At 48.5% G+C, this 21,882-nt stretch overlaps 2 protein-coding genes across 5 annotated transcripts in view; both read right to left on the minus strand.

Annotated features, from left to right (window-relative positions):
* Window positions 1–4,892, minus strand: part of BCL2 (BCL2 apoptosis regulator) — a 161,850-nt gene extending 156,958 nt beyond the window's left edge. The window contains exons 1-3 of one of the 3 annotated variants that reach the window (XM_040985092.1): window positions 4,204–4,892; window positions 3,139–3,983; window positions 564–2,310 (exon numbers count right to left, since the gene is read on the minus strand). In XM_040985092.1, coding sequence (XP_040841026.1) covers window positions 2,281–2,310; window positions 3,139–3,717 — 609 coding nt within the window. In that variant the 5' untranslated portion in view covers window positions 3,718–3,983; window positions 4,204–4,892 and the 3' untranslated portion in view covers window positions 564–2,280. Of the gene's footprint in view, window positions 1–563; window positions 2,960–3,138; window positions 3,984–4,203 lie in introns of those variants that run through there. The other 2 variants (XM_040985091.1, XM_040985090.1) reach the window with 2 other exon arrangements.
* A 5,748-nt stretch (window positions 4,893–10,640) lies between these two features.
* Window positions 10,641–21,882, minus strand: part of KDSR (3-ketodihydrosphingosine reductase) — a 29,703-nt gene continuing 18,461 nt past the window's right edge. For both annotated transcript variants that reach the window (XM_040985093.1, XM_040985094.1), the window contains 3 exons: window positions 18,365–18,448; window positions 15,039–15,140; window positions 10,641–12,784 (listed from right to left, as the gene is read on the minus strand). In XM_040985093.1, coding sequence (XP_040841027.1) covers window positions 12,665–12,784; window positions 15,039–15,140; window positions 18,365–18,448 — 306 coding nt within the window. In that variant the 3' untranslated portion in view covers window positions 10,641–12,664. The remainder of the gene's footprint in view (window positions 12,785–15,038; window positions 15,141–18,364; window positions 18,449–21,882) is intronic.

Here is a 21,882-nt window from a genome sequence, read left to right on the forward strand (position 1 = left end):
GCTGGTTCATGTCCCAGCTGCCCCACTTCCCATCCAGTTCCCCGACTATGGCCTGGGAAAGCAGTAGAGGACAGCCCAAAGCTTTGGGACTCTGAACCTGCACAGGAGACCTGGAAGATGTTCCTGGCTCCTGGCTTCAGAGCAGCTTTAGCTCCAGCCTTTGCAGGGCCACTTGGAGACTGAACCAGCAGGTGGAAGTTCTTTCTCTCTGTCTCTCCTGCTCTCTGTAAATCTGACTTTGCAATGAAAAATAAATAAATCTTTAAAAAAGAAGAAGAAGCAGCCATGTGTGATGCCCAGGCCATTGGCCTGACAGACACGCTAGAGAACCAAGTCAGACATTTTCTGGAGCTGTATCTGTTTCATTACTCCCACTACCCTGCCTTTCCCTGGATGCCATACAATGCCTTGTTCAGACCTAGGAAGAAAGTCATACTCCACTCTATAACCAATTACTCCTTGAGTCTTCCTGTCATTTGTGACCTCCTGGGATTTTCCCTAAGAGCTGAAGCCTGCAAGGACCTGCTCTCTCCATGCCACAGAACACAGAAGGCAAACGTTTCCTCCAGCCTCAGAAGGCTCTGACTTTGCAGCAGCAAAGGAGGAAAAGTGGCTCCCTGTCTGAAGCATGGGGTATCCAGCCTGGGGTAGCTCGCTGATCCACTGAGTGAACTGGCAACAGTGCCAACTGCCACTGCAGGTTGAAATATGTTAGTCCTTCTGAGAAACTCTACTTTGTTACTAGGACTTGTTGACACTCCAAGACGCAGCACATCAGAAATGCAGCCCTGACTGCACAGACTGGAAGGAAAATCTGCATGAAAGCCAAATGTTCGAAATGAAAGTTTAGATTAATAATACACACTTGAGCTGATAGGCAAATCATGTGTCACTCTCAATTATTACCATCTTTGTTTTCCCAGAGGATCCACGTTTGTATTTCCTGATCTATATACTTTTTTGTTGCCAAATTCCTTTGTTCTCCTGCAGTCATCCCTCTACGTATAGTTCTGAAAACTATTACACATTTTACCATCAGCCATTTGTGCCTCTCCATGATTTATTTTTGTTGTAAGAGGTTTTGTCAAAAAAATTTTATCATGTGCTACAGAATGTCCTTGTGGTTTGGCATCATAAAATGTAGCTTGTGCGTTTATCGACCTCAGATACCTGCTGACCACAAAGAGAGGCTCTAGGACAGAAACCCTATTGCGAAAGGAAGAGAAGGAGAGCTCTCATTTAAAAGGAAACCTCAGTCGTATGAGATTGTAACAGACTGCAGCTCAACAGCAAAAGGCAAGACTGCATCTTAATTTCTATCATAAACACGGGTCTCTGCTTCCTACCTTTTTCTTAACTTGCCTGATGCATGACAGTTTATAACCTGGATTTCTCTCCACCCACACACAACATTCTTTAAAATTATTTTTCTCATGAAAAATGGCAAACAAGAAAACTATTAAATCAGTTTTGCTTCGCTTTTAGAATGATCCTTTTGGAGTCTAGAAATCTCTTCCTCTTTGGTTACGGTGATTAGAAATCAGCCGCCTAACTAAACACTTGACAAAACATATTCTTTTCATCCTGTTGTAAACTATTCCAGAATTACTAAAGCCCCATAATGTGAGATTTCAACAAACAATTCACAAGGAGTAGTTACATTTTAGAGATTTAAAATTGATATTTTAGTTAATTTTACTCTCAAACACTGAATAGTGGCATCAATATTTTGTCAACTTCGGTCAAATACGATCAGATGTTCACATCAATCAGTTTCTTTTCTTGGCCCTTTCTCTTTGTGGCCCCTTAATATTAGCAAGCTTTGGAAAATGTGGCCAAAAAGAAATCAAGGAATGTGCTTTTTGCAGTCCATTCAAGGCTTTTTAAACCTGATCTCTAACGCCAGTTATTCTCCCAAGACACTTGACATAAGCAAGCATTGCACTGCATCTTTTTTTAAAGATGACTCTTTACATTAAAAGTGTTAAAAAAAAAAAACCAAACAAGAACGATAACTTTTTCATAAACTAATCATTTCAGGTAAAAGCTATAAACCTTAATTACATTTATTGAGTCAGGATCTGGATCCCGGTCTCAAGGAACCACAGAGAACTGTCTGCCGACTACAGGTGACCTCTAGGCAGCAAATGGGGAGCATGGCACAGGTGTTCTTAAACGTGACAGGTGGGAATCAGGTCAGCTCTGGTCAGCTCATGAAGGCACCCACCGCCACAGCCTCAATTCTTCACACGGTTCCCCCAGGTGCAACTTTGGCTGCTTTCAAGCAGAGACCACAAAACTCTGTGGAATCTAGGTGTTAAAATGTAAGCCATGGTAAAATTTAAATCAGATACCAGTCAAATACCGTCAACATTTAAATCAGATACCAGTTCCAGGTTTTTCTGAAGCTCGTGCAAATCCCATCACTGACGGGACAGCCAAGCTGGCTCCGCCTGATGCTCTCCAAAAACACACCATCATCGTGCCCACGGACTTTCGGCATGTCCACTTACCTGTTTTCAAACACACCGCTAAGCTCTCCAAGCAAAGAGTTCTTTCTACTGGCTTCTCTCTGGGGCAGTTTTGACCAGATGAGCGCGAAGAGGAATGCCCTGGGTCCTCTGGTGGAGTCTGTTCCTCTAACCTGCTGGTTCTCAACTCTTGAGTTCACAGACTAATCCACCGGGCAGTGTGCTTACACTGCGGACTGCCAGGACCTCGCTTTGTGGGTCCGGTCCACACCACGTCTCTTTAACCCCAATTCACCCAATCAGGCCAGGTAACCGGGGTGCTGGGAACCCCAGGGGCACCTCAGGTGGAGAAAGACTGCGGAGCAGTCCCACTGATCACAAACATCCCAGAGAGCTTGCAAAACCTGCATCTCTGCACACCTTCATTCAGGGCTGGTCCCTCACTCTGGCCGGGAAGGGATTATCCTAGCCGGGTCCGCAAGGAGCGCCTGGTGCAGAGGAAGGGTGGGGTGGGGTAGTGGGGAAAGCGCGGAAAGTAACACACCTGGTTTGATTTCACGAGCTCCGCAGCCTGCCCTGGTCCCGAGGGTCCACCCACACACCAACCACCACCTCTCGGACCTCAGCCCACAAGCCCACACTCACGTGCAACCAGACAGGCACCTACCCAGCCTCCATTATCCTGGATCCAGGTGTGCAGGTGCCGGTTCAGGTACTCAGTCATCCACAGGGCGATGTTGTCCACCAGGGGCGACATCTCCCGGTTGACGCTCTCCACACACATGACCCCACCGAACTCAAAGAAGGCCACAATCCTCCCCCAGTTCACCCCGTCCCTGAAGAGCTCCTCCACCACCGTGGCAAAGCGTCCCCTCGCGGTGAAGGGGGTCAGGTGCAGCTGGCTGGACATCTCGGCGAAGTCGCGGCGGTAGCGCCGGGAGAAGTCGTCGCCGGCCTGGCGGAGGGTCAGGTGGACCACAGGTGGCACGGGGCTGAGCGCGGGCCCCGCGGCCGGGGGAGGCGGCGGCGGCTGCGGCGGCGGCTGCGGTGGCGAGGTCCGGGCGGCCGCGTCCCGGCTCGATGCGGGCGCGGGGGTGCGCGCGGGCTGGGAGGAGAAGACGCCCGGTGCGGGGGCGGCACCCGCGTCGCCCGCGTCCCACTCGTAGCCCCTCTGGGCCAGCTTATAGTGGATGTACTTCATCACGATCTCCCGGTTGTCGTACCCTGTTCTCCCGGCGTGCGCCATCCTTCCCTCCGGCGCGCGGTCCCCGTCGCCCGGTCCCGCCTCACGGGCCCGCCGGAGAGCAGGACGCTCAGAACCCCGCCGCGTTCCCGGGCGCGCGCCGCATTCTCCGGCAAGGGGGTGGCTTCAGTCACGCGGAACGCTCGACTCTGGTGTTTCCCCGCTGGCAGCGGGCGCAGGAAATTCTTATTCAGATTCCGTCCGGATCTTTATTCCACGAGGCACATTATCGTTGCGATTCTTAACGTCAGTCTCCGTCCTCCGTGATGCTAAAAGATTTCAAAACAAACAAAACCTGGTTAAAGTCACAATCAGGTGCATTTTCCAGTGAAAGCAGAGCATGCACACTACAGGTCACACGGCTTGAGAGAGAGAGAATGTCTTAAACTGCCTGGAAATTATATTTACTCGAATGCACTCAAAGTTTAACATCTCGAATGTTTCCACCGAAACTTACATTTAGCCCGACCTCCTGTGCAAAGAACTTACTTGTATTCTTAAAGGACAGCCTGACCCCCTGTCCGGGTTCCTTTTTTGTAAAAACCAAAAGCAAAGCGTAAGGCAAAGATCGCATCCATCTTCAGAACTCCGGGGCGAGCGGCCGCTTGGAAACTTCCGAATGAATCAGGAGGCGGGAGGGCGGGGGTGTAGACACCGAGAGGATTGCGAGATCGATTCCCCCTCCCCTCCCCAGATCTCTGCTTCCCAGAACGTCAATCCGCAGCAGTCGCGGCCGGAGCCCCGGGAGCACGCGAGCAGGCGGCGGCGGCGGATCAATCGAGCGTTCCGCGGTCGCCCTTCGCCCAAGTCCGGGCTGCCCCTCGGCCACTGACACCGGCGCGCGGCGCGGACTCTGTCCCCGGGGGCGTGCGGGGAGGGGGCGCCGGCGGGGCCCGGCCGGGGCGGGATCCTCTTCGGATTCAAGTCGGAGCAGCCGACGCGTTTTCCCGAAAGAGCGGCCGATCAATGAAGGCACAAGGCGCCGGCAAGCGCGAGCAGCCCGCGCCGCCGTGTGTGGTGCGGCCCGGGTCGGGAGCGGCGGGGGGCGGGGGGGCGGGTTTTATTTTTTCCCTCTTTTCCTAAAAAGGATGACTGCTACGAAGTTGGCCCCCCTGGACCCCTCTTCCGCTGCACCCGCCGGCGCACCCGCCTCCGGGCTGCGCACCCTTTCCGCGCCGCCTGCTCCCGCGCCCGGCGCCCGCCGCCTCCCCGAGTCGCGCGCGGCGCAGCAGCTCGGAGCGCTCCCGGCCGCGGGCGGCAGGGCCGGCGCCCAGGCAGCTACGCGGGCGGCGGTGGCGGCGCGGCGGGGACACCGGGAGCGGCGGGCGGGCGGGCGGGCGGCGCGCGGGGGAGGAAGGGGGCGGGGAGGAAGGGGGCGGGCGCGGGGAGCGGGGGGGGCCTGGCCGCTGACTTCATTCTCCTCACGAACGGGCTGGTTTCCTGTACGTACGTCACAGTTCATTCAAAAAAAGAAGAAAGAAAGAAAGAGTCCTCCTCCGAGCCGCCCGACGGCCTCCCCGCGCCGCCCCGCTCCCCTGCCCCGGTTAAAGGCGCCGCGGCCCGCCGGGCGCACACGGCGCGCGCGCCCGGGCCGGTGGGTGGCGCGGCCGGCGCAGGCCTCCCGCGCGGCGGCCCAGGCGGCCCAGGCGGCGGCGCGGTGGGTGTGCCGGGGGGCCTCGGCGGGCCTGCGGCGTCTCGGCCTCCGCTCGGGGGGTCGCCGGGGCCCGCCGGTGGGCCGAGGGCGCGGGGGGCGGCCGCACGCAGCCCGGCCGGGCGGGTGCGGAGCGCCGAGGGGACGGCGCCCGAGGGCTGCGCCATGAAAACAAGGGCTGCGGGCTGCGGGCCGCCGCGTGGACCGGCCCGGCCGAGTGCGTGTGTGCATGACGTGCGGCCGGGGTGCGGGGTCACTCACATGGCGGAGCGGGCCGGCACCGGCCCGGGGGAGGCCCGCGGCCCTCGCCGACGCCCCGTGGCACGTTCCCCGGGAAGGTCGTGTCGGCTTGTGAAGGGGGGTGGGGTGCGAGGTCCCAGCTCCGGAGCCGCTTAGGCAAATACATAATCTCCCTCTGCCACCCTGGGCACTCCGCACTGGCTTGGGGCTGGACACCCAGGAGCTTGGCCGGGCAGTTGGGAGCATTTCTGCACCTTTGAGGAGCGGCCCTGCGCAGTGGCACCTTACAGGTGACTGACATGCGCGCAAACACCCACAACCAGCCGCATTTTAAAATGCAGTCTCCAGAACAGCTCCTGGGAGAAAAAGGATGAACGCACACATTGCATGTGCTTAACTTTTTTTTTTTTTTTTTAATTTCTGAGTGTTTGACACTCAGAAGAAAACTAGTATGGAGAAGAAAACGATTTAGTACGCGGAGTGCAGCTTTCTCAGTGCAGCTCCAGTACGGATACACAGGCAAGTGAGCTGTCCTGGTCGTAGAAACACGAGATCATCTGTGTCTCATAGCACATCTAAAATCAGAGCTTTTATTCTTAAGAAAGAGTGCCACGCTATTTTTATGCTTTTAGTTTAGTTTTTTGTATTCTTAGCTGGACAGGAAGGGAGGGTGGGAGGAGTCCTTTCAAACAGATGAGGCAGAGACCCCCCCTCCCCCGGATCAGCAGGGGGTGGTGAGGGCGTGTTGTGGCCTTGGCCTGGACACAGTGGATTTGGACGGAGCTGGGATATTGCTCATCGGGAGAGTAGAAATTCACATACCGCGTCCCCCTAACATTATGGTTCAGGAATATTCCTGCAGCCTTGTCTTAAACCCCAAGATTACCAAATAGGAATTGAGAACTTGTATGCTTTTAATACCCACAAGATAATGAGGAATTGAGAGGACAAAATACAAAAGAAATTGTACTTCCACAGAGGGACAGCCAGAAGGAGCCCAATCCCAAAGGGGAAACGTGTCCAGATTTCCCAGCCCTGCTCTGCCCTAGGGATTGCCCAGACTAATGTCTAGACTAGTGTCCATAGGCCTCAGGACAGGCCTGTGTTCTTGACTTGCTCAGAATCTTCTGGATACGCTTTGAAATGAAGGACTGAAACCACCCCTCTGCTCAGAGTCCATGGCTACAGGGCTGCATTTTCAAGCCTAAGAGAGGTATTTCCTGGAAGCGTGTGAAGCCGTGACTTTAGCTGTAGAGAGTGTACTGGCCTGGGACAGGAATTTTGGCTCTTAATCCTTGATCTGTGTCCCCTACTTTCCAACAACCCTAAAATGTATTCATGTGGACTTTCTTTCCCACCCCTAAGAATCATGAGCCGACCCTTCGGCAGCCTTGCCTGGGTGGCTCGGCAAGCAGGGAGGCAGCAGGCACAGCACAGCGCAATGCAGGAATGGAGATCCTATCTGGGGTCTGAGAGGCCCGTGTTTTCCTTCTTGCCTTCCCAGCCTGCAAACAAAAAGCTTTTTATTGCCAGTTTTCGCCACCTACTGGTTGATGTTCAACGCACTATTCAGAAAGTCCGTCAGCAGCAGCAAGAATGTTCCCTAAGTTTACGAAACTCACAAAAGAACGTTATTCCAACCTGGACCTGCTCCTACGGGTACGTGTCAGATCTTCCAAGCTCTTAAGATTTCAGGTGGAAACGAGACGAGAAAGAGACTTAACCAAGAAGGAATTGATAACTTATTGGTAAGATGAAAGTTAAACAGACTCATTTAGGTTTTTACAGGTTAAAAACATCAGTGCGAGCACTGATGAAGTGGAAATAAATCCACAAACAAAATTAACTAAATAGAGAGTAAACCCAGAGAGCCCATGTAGCCAGCCTTAAAATGAAAACAACCTGGAAAAACAGAGCATCTCACACTGAAACTTCAGCTAGTATTATACTAGAATAATTTCTGGTACTTTATACACTGAAAAACCTTAAACCAAATAGTGCAACACTCTTGCATTTGTGGCCAGAACTGAACCTATGCCAAGCCAGGAGCCAGGAGCTTCTTCCAAGTCTACTGCAGTCTCTTCACCTGGCAAATTCCTCTTCTTTCAGTTTCTGCTCATGAATATCTTCCTCTGCGAAACTATCCCCGACTTTCCTGGACAACCTTAGAATTACTCCTGCAGCACTCGCGCTTCAGTACAAAGTGTAGGAGCTGAGAAACCAAAAATACGGAGTTTGAATCCCGGCCTCATCAGAGTAGCTATAGCCTCTTGCTAGTTGGTTACTTAACCTCTTGGTGCCTCCTCCCTTGTTGGAAACACAAAGCTATAAATAGTACTACTCCTGGAGTTAGTGTATGATTTCAGTGAGCTAAAACATGTAAAGCATCTGAGACAGCAACCGCCACCTGTCAAGTTTTCAGTGTTAGCTATGACATCTTAACTAGAGTTATTGTCAGTCAGAGTCTAATTTCCGAAAGATGACTTTTTTTTTCTCACTAGATTATCAATTCTTTGAGGGCAGGGATCACACTGTTACTTGATGCGTGCCCAATCTTGAGCAGTGTTTGGGAGTCAAATATATTTGGGGGCACAAAATGTAGAAGCCTCAACTTGGAGAGGGAATTACGATGGTTTGCCTGTCCCCAGGAAGACTGTGAGGCTGTGGCAGACCCACCCGAGGAGCAAGCTAAGGATGGGGGAAGAAACAGGAATGCAGCCGTCAGAGCCAACTGTACCTGCAGAATGGGGCCCCCAGTGGACTCCAAGCTCAAAGGACGTACAACAAACACAGGCTGAATGAGGAAAAGTGGAGGGTATAAAGTCAGAAGTAGAATCAAAAAAATATATATCTTCTTAGTTTCAAATATAAAAAATATAAGAGTGGTATTACGTGCCACTTATGTGCATAAATTGCTCAAATTTAAAGACAGAGCTTGCAAACTGAGACATCTTAAAAATTCAGTATGAATCAATTCTGCTTAAGAACTGAAAAGTATCAAGGCACAATCCTTCAGACATCAGTCTTGGAAATACATTACTCCTCAGAGTCCAGGAGCTACTTCCTTGTTAGAATATGCAAGCTTAACATAGGGAAAGTCTGTTAATTTGTATATAAAATATACTTACTTAAGAAATCTTACTAAATTCCACGCTTCCTAGAATATTCCTTCTGTATTCCACATCAGTCACACACAAAAAAAACATATTTGACAAGACCTCAGAATAGCAAGTTCTTCTTGGGAAAAATTACTTCTTAGTAAAGTGACAAAAATGGCAAAAATGCTCAGAATGCAAAGTCAGGACAACATGAGACATTTATGCTCGGCTTAAGTGGTCACTTTTAAAATGTAAAATTCCAGAAAAAGAAGCTTTCAAGTCTGCAAAGCTTGTTCTCCATTATATTTCTTGTATTCAGAAATAGAAGATACCGAAAAATGGGTTACAATTTGTCCACAGATGCTTCTGAAACTAGCAAACATGGGTTCTAAAATGTTTCAAAACAGCCATATGTGCTTTGAGACATTGAAAAGTGTCTTTATAGCTTTCACATTAACCAAGCATAATATATGATTACCACTGCCTCTTCTTCCAGACATCAGTCTACAGTTCGTACACTGAACAGCAAGATTTAGCCCAGAACACCCAGGCTCAGAATTAGCAAGACATTTTCAAAACTGAGCCATTACAACTAAAGGAAATGACAGACACAAGCATCTTACGTCAAAAGGTATGAATATTTAAAAGTGGTTTCAAGTGAATTAGGTGTGCTTAAATTGGATTATAATGTAATAAAATTAAATGTTAATATACGCCAGAAAAAAAATGGTAATGCCTTCTTCAGCAGAGACACAGACTTCTTTGAGTTGAACCAACCATACCAAAAATGTTTTTATCATTTAAATATTAGAAACAGTCTGTCAAGGTTTCCCTTGCAAGAATCAACAATATATGGCTGAACAGATCAAGATTTATAACTAAATAAGTATTAATAAGGAGATCATGGCAGCATTTTAAAATTTTCTTTTGATTATGTAAGTGATTAGGTTAAAACACGTAGGAAAAGGCCATTTCATGATTTCATTTTTATAAAAAGGAATGAGGATTGCTCTCTGAACTTTCTTCAAACATGAAGGGCCCTAGAACATACTCTGGGACTTCCCTGGCTGAATCTTAAGTTTTAAATAAATACACTTACAAATATACATTACAGTAAAATACTGCAACCAAGCCCAGCGGAGCAAACACTTCAGAGCTGGGCTTCACACGGTTATCTAATTTTTCCACAGAAGTGCAACCAACCTTCTCCTTGCAAAGGCAAAATACTCGTGCGTAGAAGCAGACTGAACGGAATCAGCGTGTTCTTTAGCAGACAAAGCCAACTGTCTCCCTAACAATCAGACTGGTGTGTTTGATGTGCGCCTGCTCTCTTCTCCTGAGCACGAAAACAAGTTGCATTAAAAACGGAGCCAGAAAAGGCAACAAACAAAATTTCCTTCTAATGTTTTCATGTACCGGCTGAGGCTGGACCACTGTGGGAGGCAGTTTTGACATCCACAACCCCTTCTGTGTGTCAGGATCTGGAGTCCGTTGCATTTTAACAAGGTATGATGGAGCATGTATTGGGCATTGCAGTGCATGTCTGTGGAGTTGGGGTAACACACCTCTTCAGCAGCAAGCAGTCCCATGAAGTGGCATAATAAAACCACAGTGACTGGGCAGCAGTTGCTCCTGAAACAATTATGGAGTCAGCTTCCGGAAAACCACCTTGTGTTCAAGGCTGTGGGGACAAGAGGCCGTGGACCTTCAACCTCCTTGACACAGTAGCTCTTTTCCACACATTACAATCTCCAGAGTCTTCTCCTGTGGGTGAGCCTAACTCAGGCTAGGAACAGTACCTCCCATCATAGACTAGGGGCTCTCACACTCACTCTGGCAGCGCACAGCCTGCAGGCACTCTCTAGGCACAACCTGAAAAAAAACGCATCCTGAAATAATTACTGTTGAACACTGATTTCAGTGAATCAGACACCAGCCATCGCGGAATGACTTTAATACATAAGGACCAGCAGAACATGTGAATGTTGCAGGAACATTTATTTATAACAAGATAAAACTGAGAAAAGTTCAGATGTTACTAACGGAATTATTCTCTGCAAACTAGGAAGACACAGCCGTTTGTCCATCTTAGTGGCCCAACACAGTTTGCAAACTTTGGCTATATAAGGCTGAGAGGTTTATAACACCGTTTTGGCATCAACCCACCTCTGTAAACTGTGATGACGTCATTCCAAGCAATTTATACATTAAATAACAATTGCTTCTGTATTTACTAATATTTAAAGTGGGTCCTTCTCAGATCATGACAGAAAGATACCACAAATTTAAGCCATTAAATATCTTCTTTATTTTTAAAAAATTAAGTTGTTTTAAAGTCAAGAGCTGCAAAAACTCAAGTTTAAAAAAAGACTTGCTGTAATTTTCATGTTTCACTCTTTTACAGAATTTTTTTTATCTTACAATAAAAAAAAGTTTCTTCATCAAAAGCAGAGGTCTCTCTCACCAAAGTGAACTGGAATGCACTACTGTATGCGTCCGGAGGGGACGTGACACGGAGAGGCAGATAGCGTCGCTTAAGCCAGAAGTGCACGCAGGGAATGGGACAAGCAGGGGATTTGGCTAAGATGTATCATAGGCACTTGCTGTGGAAATCCATCAAATGGACAACAGGTCCTGTACCTGGGAAAACATTCATGGAACAAGTGGATTTCCAGGGTGGGAAGAGGGGGACTTCACACAGTTCATGGGAATAGAGAAAAAAAGGGGGTGGGAATGAAAAGCTAAGTTTATTTTGGTGCAAAATTTTTGGAAATCCACACGTTTATTCATGACACACATTTTCCGCGGAGTTTTGAAGCCATGTCCTGATGTGAGAGTGAGAAGGGAAGGCGGTGTCTTGGGGCAGAGTCACAGGGAGAACGGATGACTGTCTCATTTCCAGAACATGTCTGTTCAAAACCAGCCTTCACTTGTCTCCCTTCCAAGGTGAATTTCTGAGTGCTCACCAGTCTTCCCTGACAGCTACGGATCTACTTCAAGGAGAAGAATGTCACACTTTGTCACATTTTCATTTGTTTTAATTCATTCAGGAATTAATTTTAAAAGTCAAGTAAAGAAAAAATTGTAGCTGGTCTTTTTTCTTTTCTTTCATGAGAATTTGAGCAGTCATATTAGAACTGGGAAGGAAGAAGCGGGAGTAAGTAGACACGAAGCTAGAACAGGTAGGCTTCAGATCAGCATGGCTACTGAAGAAGTTGTAAACTTTTAAGCAACTAATGTTTTAATTTCTCTTCAGAAACATTTAAGGAGGCTGCCTTTTTCCAGAAATAAAAAAATTCAAAGTTCCTACTGGAAAATAATCTCCTTACCTTCCGCCGCAGTGCCCTCGCTCATCCCCCCGGGAGCTCATTGGGATCAAAAAGAGAGAGAAGACCGAGTTTCCAGCGGCTGCAGCAGGCAGTCCCCAGGACAGCACTTAGGTGTCAGCCATGCTCAGACTTCCTGGCGACATGTAAAACTCTTCTCGAATCAAACAGACCAAGTGAGAAAAAAAAAGCCCCAGAAACCCATACATTGGCTTTCATGGAAGGTTTAAAAAAGTCCCCAAGACTTCCTGTACGTTTGTGGACTTGGTCTGTGTCTGGGGTAGGGGTAGGGGTAGGGGTGGGAGTGGGGTCACAATAAATAGAAAACATTTGAAGTGATCGTTCTGAAAATTCTGTCCTTTACGCTGTCCACTTGCTGTCCGGCCGCACACCACCACCTGTCCTCGGACAGTCACTGCCTCTACTCTTCTGGAGTCGTGTGGGACCCCTGACACTGTCTGCGCTCGGACTTTGTACCTCCGTGCCCCGCAGCCAGGTTTCTCAAGCCCAGTGGGCCAATCTCATACATCCAGAACAACATGGTAAGTGTTTTCAGGTCACAAACCGGGTCCCATTTAGCAGCAAGCTGTTCGAATTATTTGGAAACAAGTCTTTTCCCATGGGGGAAGGAAGGATTAGGCAGTTTTGTCTGTTGTTTCAGATCTTGCTTTCTGCATCATGCACCGGCGGATTATGCTATCGAAACTTCCAAGGTAAAACAAAGCGATCGTGCGGAAAAGGCCCATGGTGACCACCTGCAAGACAACGAGAGACCTTCAGCTCGCCCAGGGCCGTGAGGCACTACCTGCTTTCAAGGGGTTTAGGTCTCTAACACAGGGTGTAGCACACGTCTCCCGACCCACTCCAAGGACAAGCACATGCAGACTGTCAGTTCTGAGACCAGAAGCTGCTTGCTCCACGTCACCGCACAACACAGGCCTGCCAGGCGGAAAACAACAAACCACTGTGCAACCAATAGACCCAAACCACAGAAAGAACCAAACAGGTATTTCTCAGTGATACTGGACATTCAGGAAGAACCAGGGAAGACCTGCCCTGGCACCCAAAGAGCCACACGCAAACCGAAGGCTTCTCTGGTTTAAGCATTACGTTCTAAGCACAAGACATGAGCCCGTGCTCTAGCCCTGAGAATACTGTGGCGACAAGGACACAGTCTCTGTCCTCAAGGACCTTCTTCATGAATGAAGAAGAAAATCCTGCCAATAGCTTAACCACTGTTCCGGGGTCAGGATGGCAATGAGCCATAGTTGTTTCCCCTCACTCCTTCCCTGACAAGGCCTCTGTTAACACAACTCTGAAGGCATTCTGAAAAGGCACAGGGCTGGAAGCGAAACAGCAACATTCCAAATATGCAAGACTCAAAAAAAAAAAAAAATTCCCTCCCAGCTCCCTTGCACTGTTTTTTTCTGAAAGCTTCTAAAAGTGGTAAACAAAGTACAGAGATCAACAAAGCAAGGCAGGATCAAGTGACAGAGGAAGCAGAAGCCCCAACATCGAGACAGCCACAGGGATCCCCAGGAACACCAGGAAGGGGGGAGTCAGACGTTAGCTCTGTGGTGGAGAGGTGACTGGGGGCCTTGACGTGACTTGGTCACAGGCTCCAGGAGGAATGCCTTCTGAGGGCCAGAGTGACCCAGGGTCTGATATTCTAAGCAATTCCAGAGGAGAGAGGAGCACAGGCCTTGGAGAATGTCAGCTTTCAGTCATAATAATACACTAGAAAGCACGCCTAGAAAAAGGCTGGAAATAATTTCTGGGAAAAAAAGTTGCACAAGAATGGAAAAGTTGTTGTAATAACCTTTAGCTGTGAATAGCATTTAAATAGAGATAACAACTGATTGTCTAAAATACTTGATCCAAGCGAAATGAGAACGAAATAACATTACAACTCAGGCAGCACAGTAAGAGTGAGGATATGGAATGTGGATGCCGGGGTGAAGGGGAGTTGCAGAGGCGCACTGGGTCCTCATCTGTGGTCCTAGAGGGCTGGCACTCTCGGCTGGACACCACTGAGTCCAGCAGTGCGAGCCAGGAGAAGGCACACGGCCACCCACGGACCACGAGTGGAATTCATGTCTTCACACAAGTGACACACGTTACACAGTTCCTCCTACATGCAGGCACAGGCTGCGGGGGTCCGACAGCAGGCAAGAGAGCCCCGGGCCCACCCCAAAGAGCCGACAGCCACTGGGGCGTCTCTGTCAGAGACGGTAAGCACGGACAGCGCACAGTGAGAAGCGGGTGTGGGAAAGACCTTATGGAAGCCAAAGCCTGGGCCACTGCCCTGAAGGGACAGGCCCGACAGCACGGGACTAGCCCTTCTGGTGGAGTTCTGCCTTCTCAGAGCAGTCCCCCTTAGAGCTCTCCTGCCCAGGATAAACACCACACATTAGCGTGCCACGAACATTTACACGCGTGTGCCCTGGACAAACACTCGTGGGGGGGGGGCCTGTGCCTGCCCCTTCATTTCTATTTCCCTAAACTAAGCAGCTTGAAACCTGACTCTTCCAGAAAAACGTTGTCTCCTACAGTAGCCCACTACTTTGAAGCAAGGCCACCCATACACATGCCACACAGAGGCCAGATCTAATTTTCATTAACACAGTGTGGTAGTGTTTCTCAGGTGAGAACCCAGAAGATACAGCACAGTGTCTGTCTACCTGCAGTGCCTCCTTGAAGTCTAATTCCCTCGGTCCTAACACTAACCAATTTTCTATTTACCAACCTGTTAGAGAAAAAGGTAAAATGGCTTGAGCACAGTTCTTATTTCTCAAATACAGTGATGTAATCTCCTCTTAGTCTTTCCTCCTCAAGGCTGGATGAGAAACAGTTTTTGTCTCATCTATTCATCCACCGATTGATTCATCAATGGATCCATCCATCCATCCATCCACCCACCCATCCATCCACCCACCCATCCATCCATCCATCCATCCATCCATCCATCCATGCATCCATCGCCTGATTGCTGACCAGGGCAGAGCTTACCTGCTGCAGTCCTTCAGTAATGGAAGTGACTGGCGCCATGCCGCAGGTCAGGGAAGACAGCATATACCCGTCGGAGCCAATGGAACTACTGAAGTTTCCTTGCTGAGAGAGAAGGCAGGGAGAGAGCTGATGACAGTCAAGTGGAAAGGAACAGAGTCACCTTCGCAGCGCTAAGTCAGCACTAAGGCAATCTCCGAGCTCCTAAGCGGGACCTAGGACTTAGGTGGATAAGAGGTTCTCGAAACAAGGCCCAGAGACTGCCAGGGATCTCTGAGACTGCTGCAGAGTCCCCAGGGTCAGAAACACTGCTGGATCACTAACTGCCTTTCTCACCAGTGATGCTTGCACCAGACCAGGCTCTTGGGACACCGGCTCGAACCACAGTGGCCCTGCCAGGGTGCATGGTTAATCACCGTCACCTCCACTTGCAGTAATAAACACACAGAGAAAATAAAATCTGCAAAAGTAAAAAAAAACGTCAATTTTGCTAAAAAATGCTCCTTGTGCAGGAATAAAACTCATCATTTTACTAACTCACGGCCCTTGAGGACACACGTGTGTAACCCTCTCTGGGTGAAAAAATGAGAAGTACACCTTAACTGGCTCTGCGGGGAGCGGGGCCTGGATGATGGCTGGCATGAAGGAAGACCCCTTATGGCTGCAGTTCAAGTCAACAGCCATGCTGGAGGCTTTTTTCTTGGATCATCATTTCTCTTAAAAGATTTTTATTTTATTCACAAGGCAGAGTGACAGACACAGAGAGAGATTTTCCATTTAATAGTTTACTCCCCAGAATGGTCTCAACCTGGCTGGGCCAGGCCAAAGCTGGGGGCTTGGAACTCAATGTGAGTTTTGTATGTGGATGGCAGAGAGCCAAGTACTAAGAGGGCTACCAGCTGCTGCCTTCCCAGGCACACCAGCAGGAAGCTGCAGCAGGAGAATAACAGATGGACTTGAACCCTCACTACGATATGGAATGTGGGTGTTCCTAGCAGACGTACTGTGCTGCGCCACAACACCGGTCCTTACAGACAAACAAAATGAAAGAATCGCGGACAGGAAACCTGCAGTTATTCCAACTTATGTATGTGGCACATTTACAAAAGATGAAAGGAGATGTTGCTTCAAGAGCAACAACCGTAGTTGTAGTCAATGTCAAAATCTGAGATTTCAAGACAAAGTGAAGAACTGTGAAGTCTTATCGTAAGTTTCTCAGCACATGCTTTCATGATAAAATCAGCAATGATACTGATGAATGTAATTTTTTTTTGAAAACTCAGTGAAACCATTTTTCCCAGATGACTAATGCATGATGCTATAAAATCATGAGTGGGTAAAAGATCCATTGAGAGTACAACGCAGACTGATGGATTTTAAGGTCACTCAGAACAAAAGCCTCAGTGATGTGGTTTCCAATGGCATATTCCAACCAACTTTTAAGAAACTACCATTTGTCAAATTTGGGATTGGTATCAAAAAGGAAAACTATATCCATAATTATCTGAAAATCTTAGTACAGTACTGTCCCCTCTTTTAACTGCATGTCTGCCGTGGGCCAGGGTTTCTTCACGGGCTGCAATGAGAACAGACTAAACACAGAAGCAGCTCAGAATCCACCTGTCTTCTACTAACAGGTGTTATACAGACCGGTGAAAACATGGAGCATTGCCACTCTCCCCACGGAAGTTTGAAAAGTAAGTATCTCTAGAAATTTGTCACATTAAAATGCAACAGACTTATTAGTTCATTTTATATCAATTCATAACTAAATATTTCAAAAAGTACATAATTTCCAATTAGGGCAGATATTGATAAATTTGAATGACGTACATATACAAAAGTTCTCTCGAGCCATCAATCACTCTTAATACTGTAAAAGAGCCAAGAGAAAGTCTGAAAGTCCATAGACTACCTTAATCTCACAAAATGAGAGGAAGCTCAGTGGTTAAGATGCCAGTTAGGACACCTGCATCCCAACTTGGAGTGCCAGGTTCCATACCTGGCTCTGGATTCTGAGTCCAAGGTCCTGTTAACGTATACCCCAGGTAATGGTAAGGACAGGCACACCCAGGTGGCAGTGAGGAGGACAGGCACACCCCAGGTGGCAGTGGGGAGGACAGGCACACCCCAGGTGGCAGTGGGGAGGACAGGCACACCCCAGGTGGCAGTGGGGAGGACAGGCACACCCCAGGTGGCAGTGAGGAGGACAGGCACACCCCAGGTGGCAGTGGGGAGGACTAAGGCACACTCCAGGTGGCAGTGGGGAGGACAGGCACACTCCAGGTGGCAGTGGGGAGGACAGGCACACCCCAGGTGGCAGTGGGGAGGACAGGCATACCCCAGGGGGCAGTGGCGAGAGCTGAAGCAGTGGGGTCTGACCACCCCATTACAGGGCATGGACTGAGTTCTGGGCTCCCAGTCCAGCCCTGGCCCAGCCTTGCTTGGGTATTTAGGGAGTGAACCAGTAGATGGATATGCTTTCTCTCAACAAAGTAAGATAAAAATAAAATGTATATGTACTTTGGCTTGAGATAAGCAGGAAAAACAAAATCTCCCCCACGCCACCTTCCCTTGCCTTTTAATGCAATGACAGAATTCTTCACATCTGTGCTTCACTTGAACAGAATTCATTATTTCTTTTATTCTGAGCTACTTCCAGGCCGTCACAGAGCATGCTGACACTTGGCATTTCAATGGCCCTAGAGGATATCCACATTCAGTGCGGGCTCATGGTTCCTGCTCCCTCGGACATGTCTTTTCTGGGTGTGGGTTAACAGGAAGTTGTCAGAACATGGGTCAGTATGCTGCTGAGCTGCAAAGCAGCACGTGACTTCTAAAGGCAGCATTTCTCATTCCCAGGAAATTCAGGAGCTGAAACAGCAGGAGGATGGGCCCAGCAGGACCACATACGTTCTAAATACTTCATTTTGGGGGAAATGACGCTGGGAAGCAGAAAGAGGAAAGAAAAACCCTTAGCCAAGGAGTCTGGCAATTAATAAAGATCTAACCTTGAAATCACAGCACACTATATGTGGCATACACTGAGAACAGGGCTGTGTATACATGCAGATACGGTGTTTACATTGTTTACTGATTTTCTTTCCAAAGAACCAAAGTTCCCAGACATTCTTATGGATAAGTCTATTTCTAATTAGCTTCCCATTAACAAAGTATACAGAGAAATAAATGCAGAGTCCAATATTAGACATGATTAATCTGATTTTTAAAAATATAGCTTTCATTTTGAAACAAATCCTTGGACAACTCTCTTTTCAGTAATACAGAACTTTGAGTGGTACAGAAAACAATTTAAGAATGTTACTTACTATGGCATCTTTAACAATTTGTTTGGCCACCTGTTCTGGTTTGCAAATAGATGTGGTTTCTGAAATAAGTCGAGTTTCCAAAGGCTAAAATTGAAAAACAAAAAATGCACATATCAACACCGTTATTGTTCATTACATTGAAAAATAATCATTCTCACAGTCTCCTGGTGATCTATAAATAACTGCAGCCTTTGACCTTTGAGTAGATTCCTGTGTTTAAAATAAGGCCTGCATTCTCTATTAGTGGCTACCTGGTTACCATACAAATCTGAGCCCAGTCCACTATAGGATGTGGGTGGTCTTGGCTCCAGGGAAGACAGCTTGGGCTTAGGGGAGAATGCATCACCATGAGATCCAAGTTCATAAGCCCCCTCCTGCCTGAGAGCAGAGCAGATCTGGACCCTGCGTCTGAGAGCAGAGCAGATCTGGACCCTGTGTCTGAGAGCAGAGCAGATCTGGACCCTGCGTCTGAGAGCAGAGCAGATCTGGACCCTGTGTCTGAGAGCAGAGCAGATCTGGACCCTGTGTCTGAAGCAAATCTGCTCTTGTGGCCAGCGCTCCCTCTCTTACCGTATTCCTGGGCCAAGACAGAGCTACTGTCTGGGGAGACAGCTGAGGCCCCAGAAGGGGTGCCCCAACTCTGCCCCTGTCAACAGCTGTGGCTGCTCCTCCAAGGGCCCACAGGGGCCAAAAAGAGGCAGGACCCTGAGAGAGGAGCCCTGGGAGGCCACAGTGAGTGGCACCATGCTTGCCCAGGCACCTTACAGGACTTGAGATGCATTAACCCTTTTCTTCCTCAAAAGGTGGTAAAAGATGCATGCCAACTCAGACTGGCCTCAGAATGTCATTCCTGAAGTCTTAACATGCAGCAACACCCCCACCTCCTTCGAACGTTTCTGCCTTAACATCTTTTTGTGGGCAGGTTCTTTTTTTTCCCTTTACTTTCTTTTCTTCCTCCTTCCTCTTTGTGGCATCTTGCACATGTGTACTCAAAAATTCCTTAAAGGGAGTTTCAATTAGGCATCTCAAACTGAAGCCCTAAATTGTAGGGTCCATAAATTTTATTGACCAGGTGGGCATAGAAAGAATAAAAATCACTATGTATATTTTTAAGATTTCTTTCTTTTTATTTGAAAGTGTTACAGAGAGAGAAGGAGAGTCAGTCAGAGATCTCTCCACTAGTTCATTCCCCAAATGGCCACGACAGTTGGAGCCGGGCTGTGCCAGGAGCTTCTTCCAGGTCTCACACATGAGTGCAGGCGCCCACTTTCCCACTGCTTTCCCAGGTTCACTGGCAAGGAGCTGGATCAGAAGTGGAACAAACATGGCTTGAACTGGTACCCATGTGGGATGCCAGGGTCACAGGCGGATGTAACCGACCATGCCATGGTGCTGGCCCCAGAATACAATTTTAAAGACAGAAATGCCAAGCATCTCATACAAGTCAGGTAGTATTTCTTGGGAACCAGAATAAGGGGCAAGCATTGTGTTACAGCAGGTTAACCTACTGCTTAGGACTCCCACATTCCATGTCGGAGTGTCTGGGATCAAGCCCACTTCTATTTCTTTTCATCCAGCTTCCTGCTAATGTACCCAGGAGGTAACGGATGACAGACAAGCGCTAACAGCCCAGCCAGCCATGCCTGGGGACCCAGGCGGAGCTCCAAGCACCTGACTTTGGTCTGGACCAACACCACTTGTTGCATGCATTTGGGGAGATGTAGTGAATGGAATAGCTCTCTCTCATTCTGTCTCTCTGCCTTTCAAATAAATAAATCAATTAAAAAGCAAAAGGGAGAAAGATCCTCTGGAAATCACTGTAATTCATTCATCCAGTTTTTAGATACCAGCAATTTAAGCACTATGTCGCCCCCTAAAGGGCCCACAAATCAATGCAGAAATTTATTCAAAGTTGCTGGAGATTTTATCTGAGGGGGGAAAAAAACAAAAACAAAAATCTCCATCCTCCACCTGTTGGTTCACTCCCCAAATGGCCTAAATGACAGGAGCTGAGCTGATCTGAAGCCAGGAGCCAGGAGCTTCCATTAGGTCCCCCACATGGCTGCCAGGGTCCAAAGACTTGAGCCATCCTCCATGCTTCCCTAGACCATAAGCAGGGAATTGGATCAGAGATGGAGTGGCCAGAACTCAAACCAGCACCACTGGGAAGCTGGCACTAGCAGGTGGAGGCTTCAGCCTATTATGCCACAGTATCAGCCCCAACATCAAATCTTAACAGAGAAATCTTCACCTTTAGTGAGTTTTGGTTTCAGACTAGAAGACCGCAACATATGTCTCCAATCTGTTCAGCAGATCTCTGCTTAGTCAGCTTTAATTTATTTCTTTTGAAACTGCACTAATTTTTAAAAAGGCAAAGCCAGAGAGAGCAAAAAAACCAAAAAGCTTCTAAGCCATAATCATCTCTTGAAGATACATTGCCTGTGACACACAACTGTCTCCTTGGATGCTGTGAAGACTCACGCCATTACTGTACAACAGAGGCGATGGGAAAGCTGAAACAAGAATCTAACACTAAAATGAGCGTAGGGCTCAAGGCAGTAAGTTCTCATCGACTCTCCTCGCCCATCTTGCCTGTCTGCTTGCTCAGGGAGCCACTACTGCATGTCCAGGCAAACAAGGCGTGAGGCCTGCCTTCGGCCCAGATGACTGGCAGCCACTTCCACGTGAGGGTGGAACGCTTCCGCCTCACAGGGGCGCAAGATCAGCAGTCCTTTCATGAGAGGGTTAATTCTGGAACACTACTGACCTCTCCAGGAGAGGTTACGAGGTCCTCAGAGGAAACAGGAAAACCAGGCAGAAGGTGGCACTGAATGGCGAGCTTCTCCAGCCCCTCGCCCTGCTCGGGCATCATGACTCAGAAAAGGTGAGCAGACGCTTCCACGTGGGCATCGGCTACAAGATGGCCAGAGGCCCTTGCGCCCAGTCCGGGGCCAAGTGCAATGCTGGGCAGCCAGTGCTTCTAGAGGCCTTGTAGTGCTGCAGCCTTAACCTCAGACAAACCAAGGGGCGCTAGAGCTTAAAGCAAAGCCTGTAACAACAGACACTGACAAGAAATGGGTAATGCAGGATACAAATCCAGGAGGGGGAGTGGGGAAGGAAGTGAGGAAATAAAAACAAAACCGATGACGCCACAAGCTCAGAATCAGGGGGAGGGTACTGTGGTGCAGTGGGCTAGCTTGGGGTGTCCCTAGCTAGGAGTGAAGCCCAGCTCCACTTCTCATCAGCTTTCCGTTTCTGTTCCTGTCAGCTGGGTTCCTGCCACCCAAGTGGGAGACTCAGGTGGACGCCCTGACTCCCAGCGTCAGCCTGGGCTAGTCCTGAGCGATTGGGCGTCTGGAGAGTGAACCAGTGGATACCAGATGTCTCTCTGCCTTTCAAGTCATAAATAACTACATAAGTAAATCTCTTTAAAAAAGAAAAAAGCTCAAAACGAACATCTTTAGAAGTAAAACATGTAACTCACACAAGGCAAGATGGTGTCAAAAATGTTTATATTC

This window comes from Ochotona curzoniae, unplaced genomic scaffold, assembly GCF_017591425.1.
Source record: "Ochotona curzoniae isolate NIBS_2020 unplaced genomic scaffold, NIBS_Ocur_1.0 contig_43, whole genome shotgun sequence".
In the NCBI taxonomy this organism is placed as follows: Eukaryota; Metazoa; Chordata; class Mammalia; order Lagomorpha; family Ochotonidae; genus Ochotona; species Ochotona curzoniae.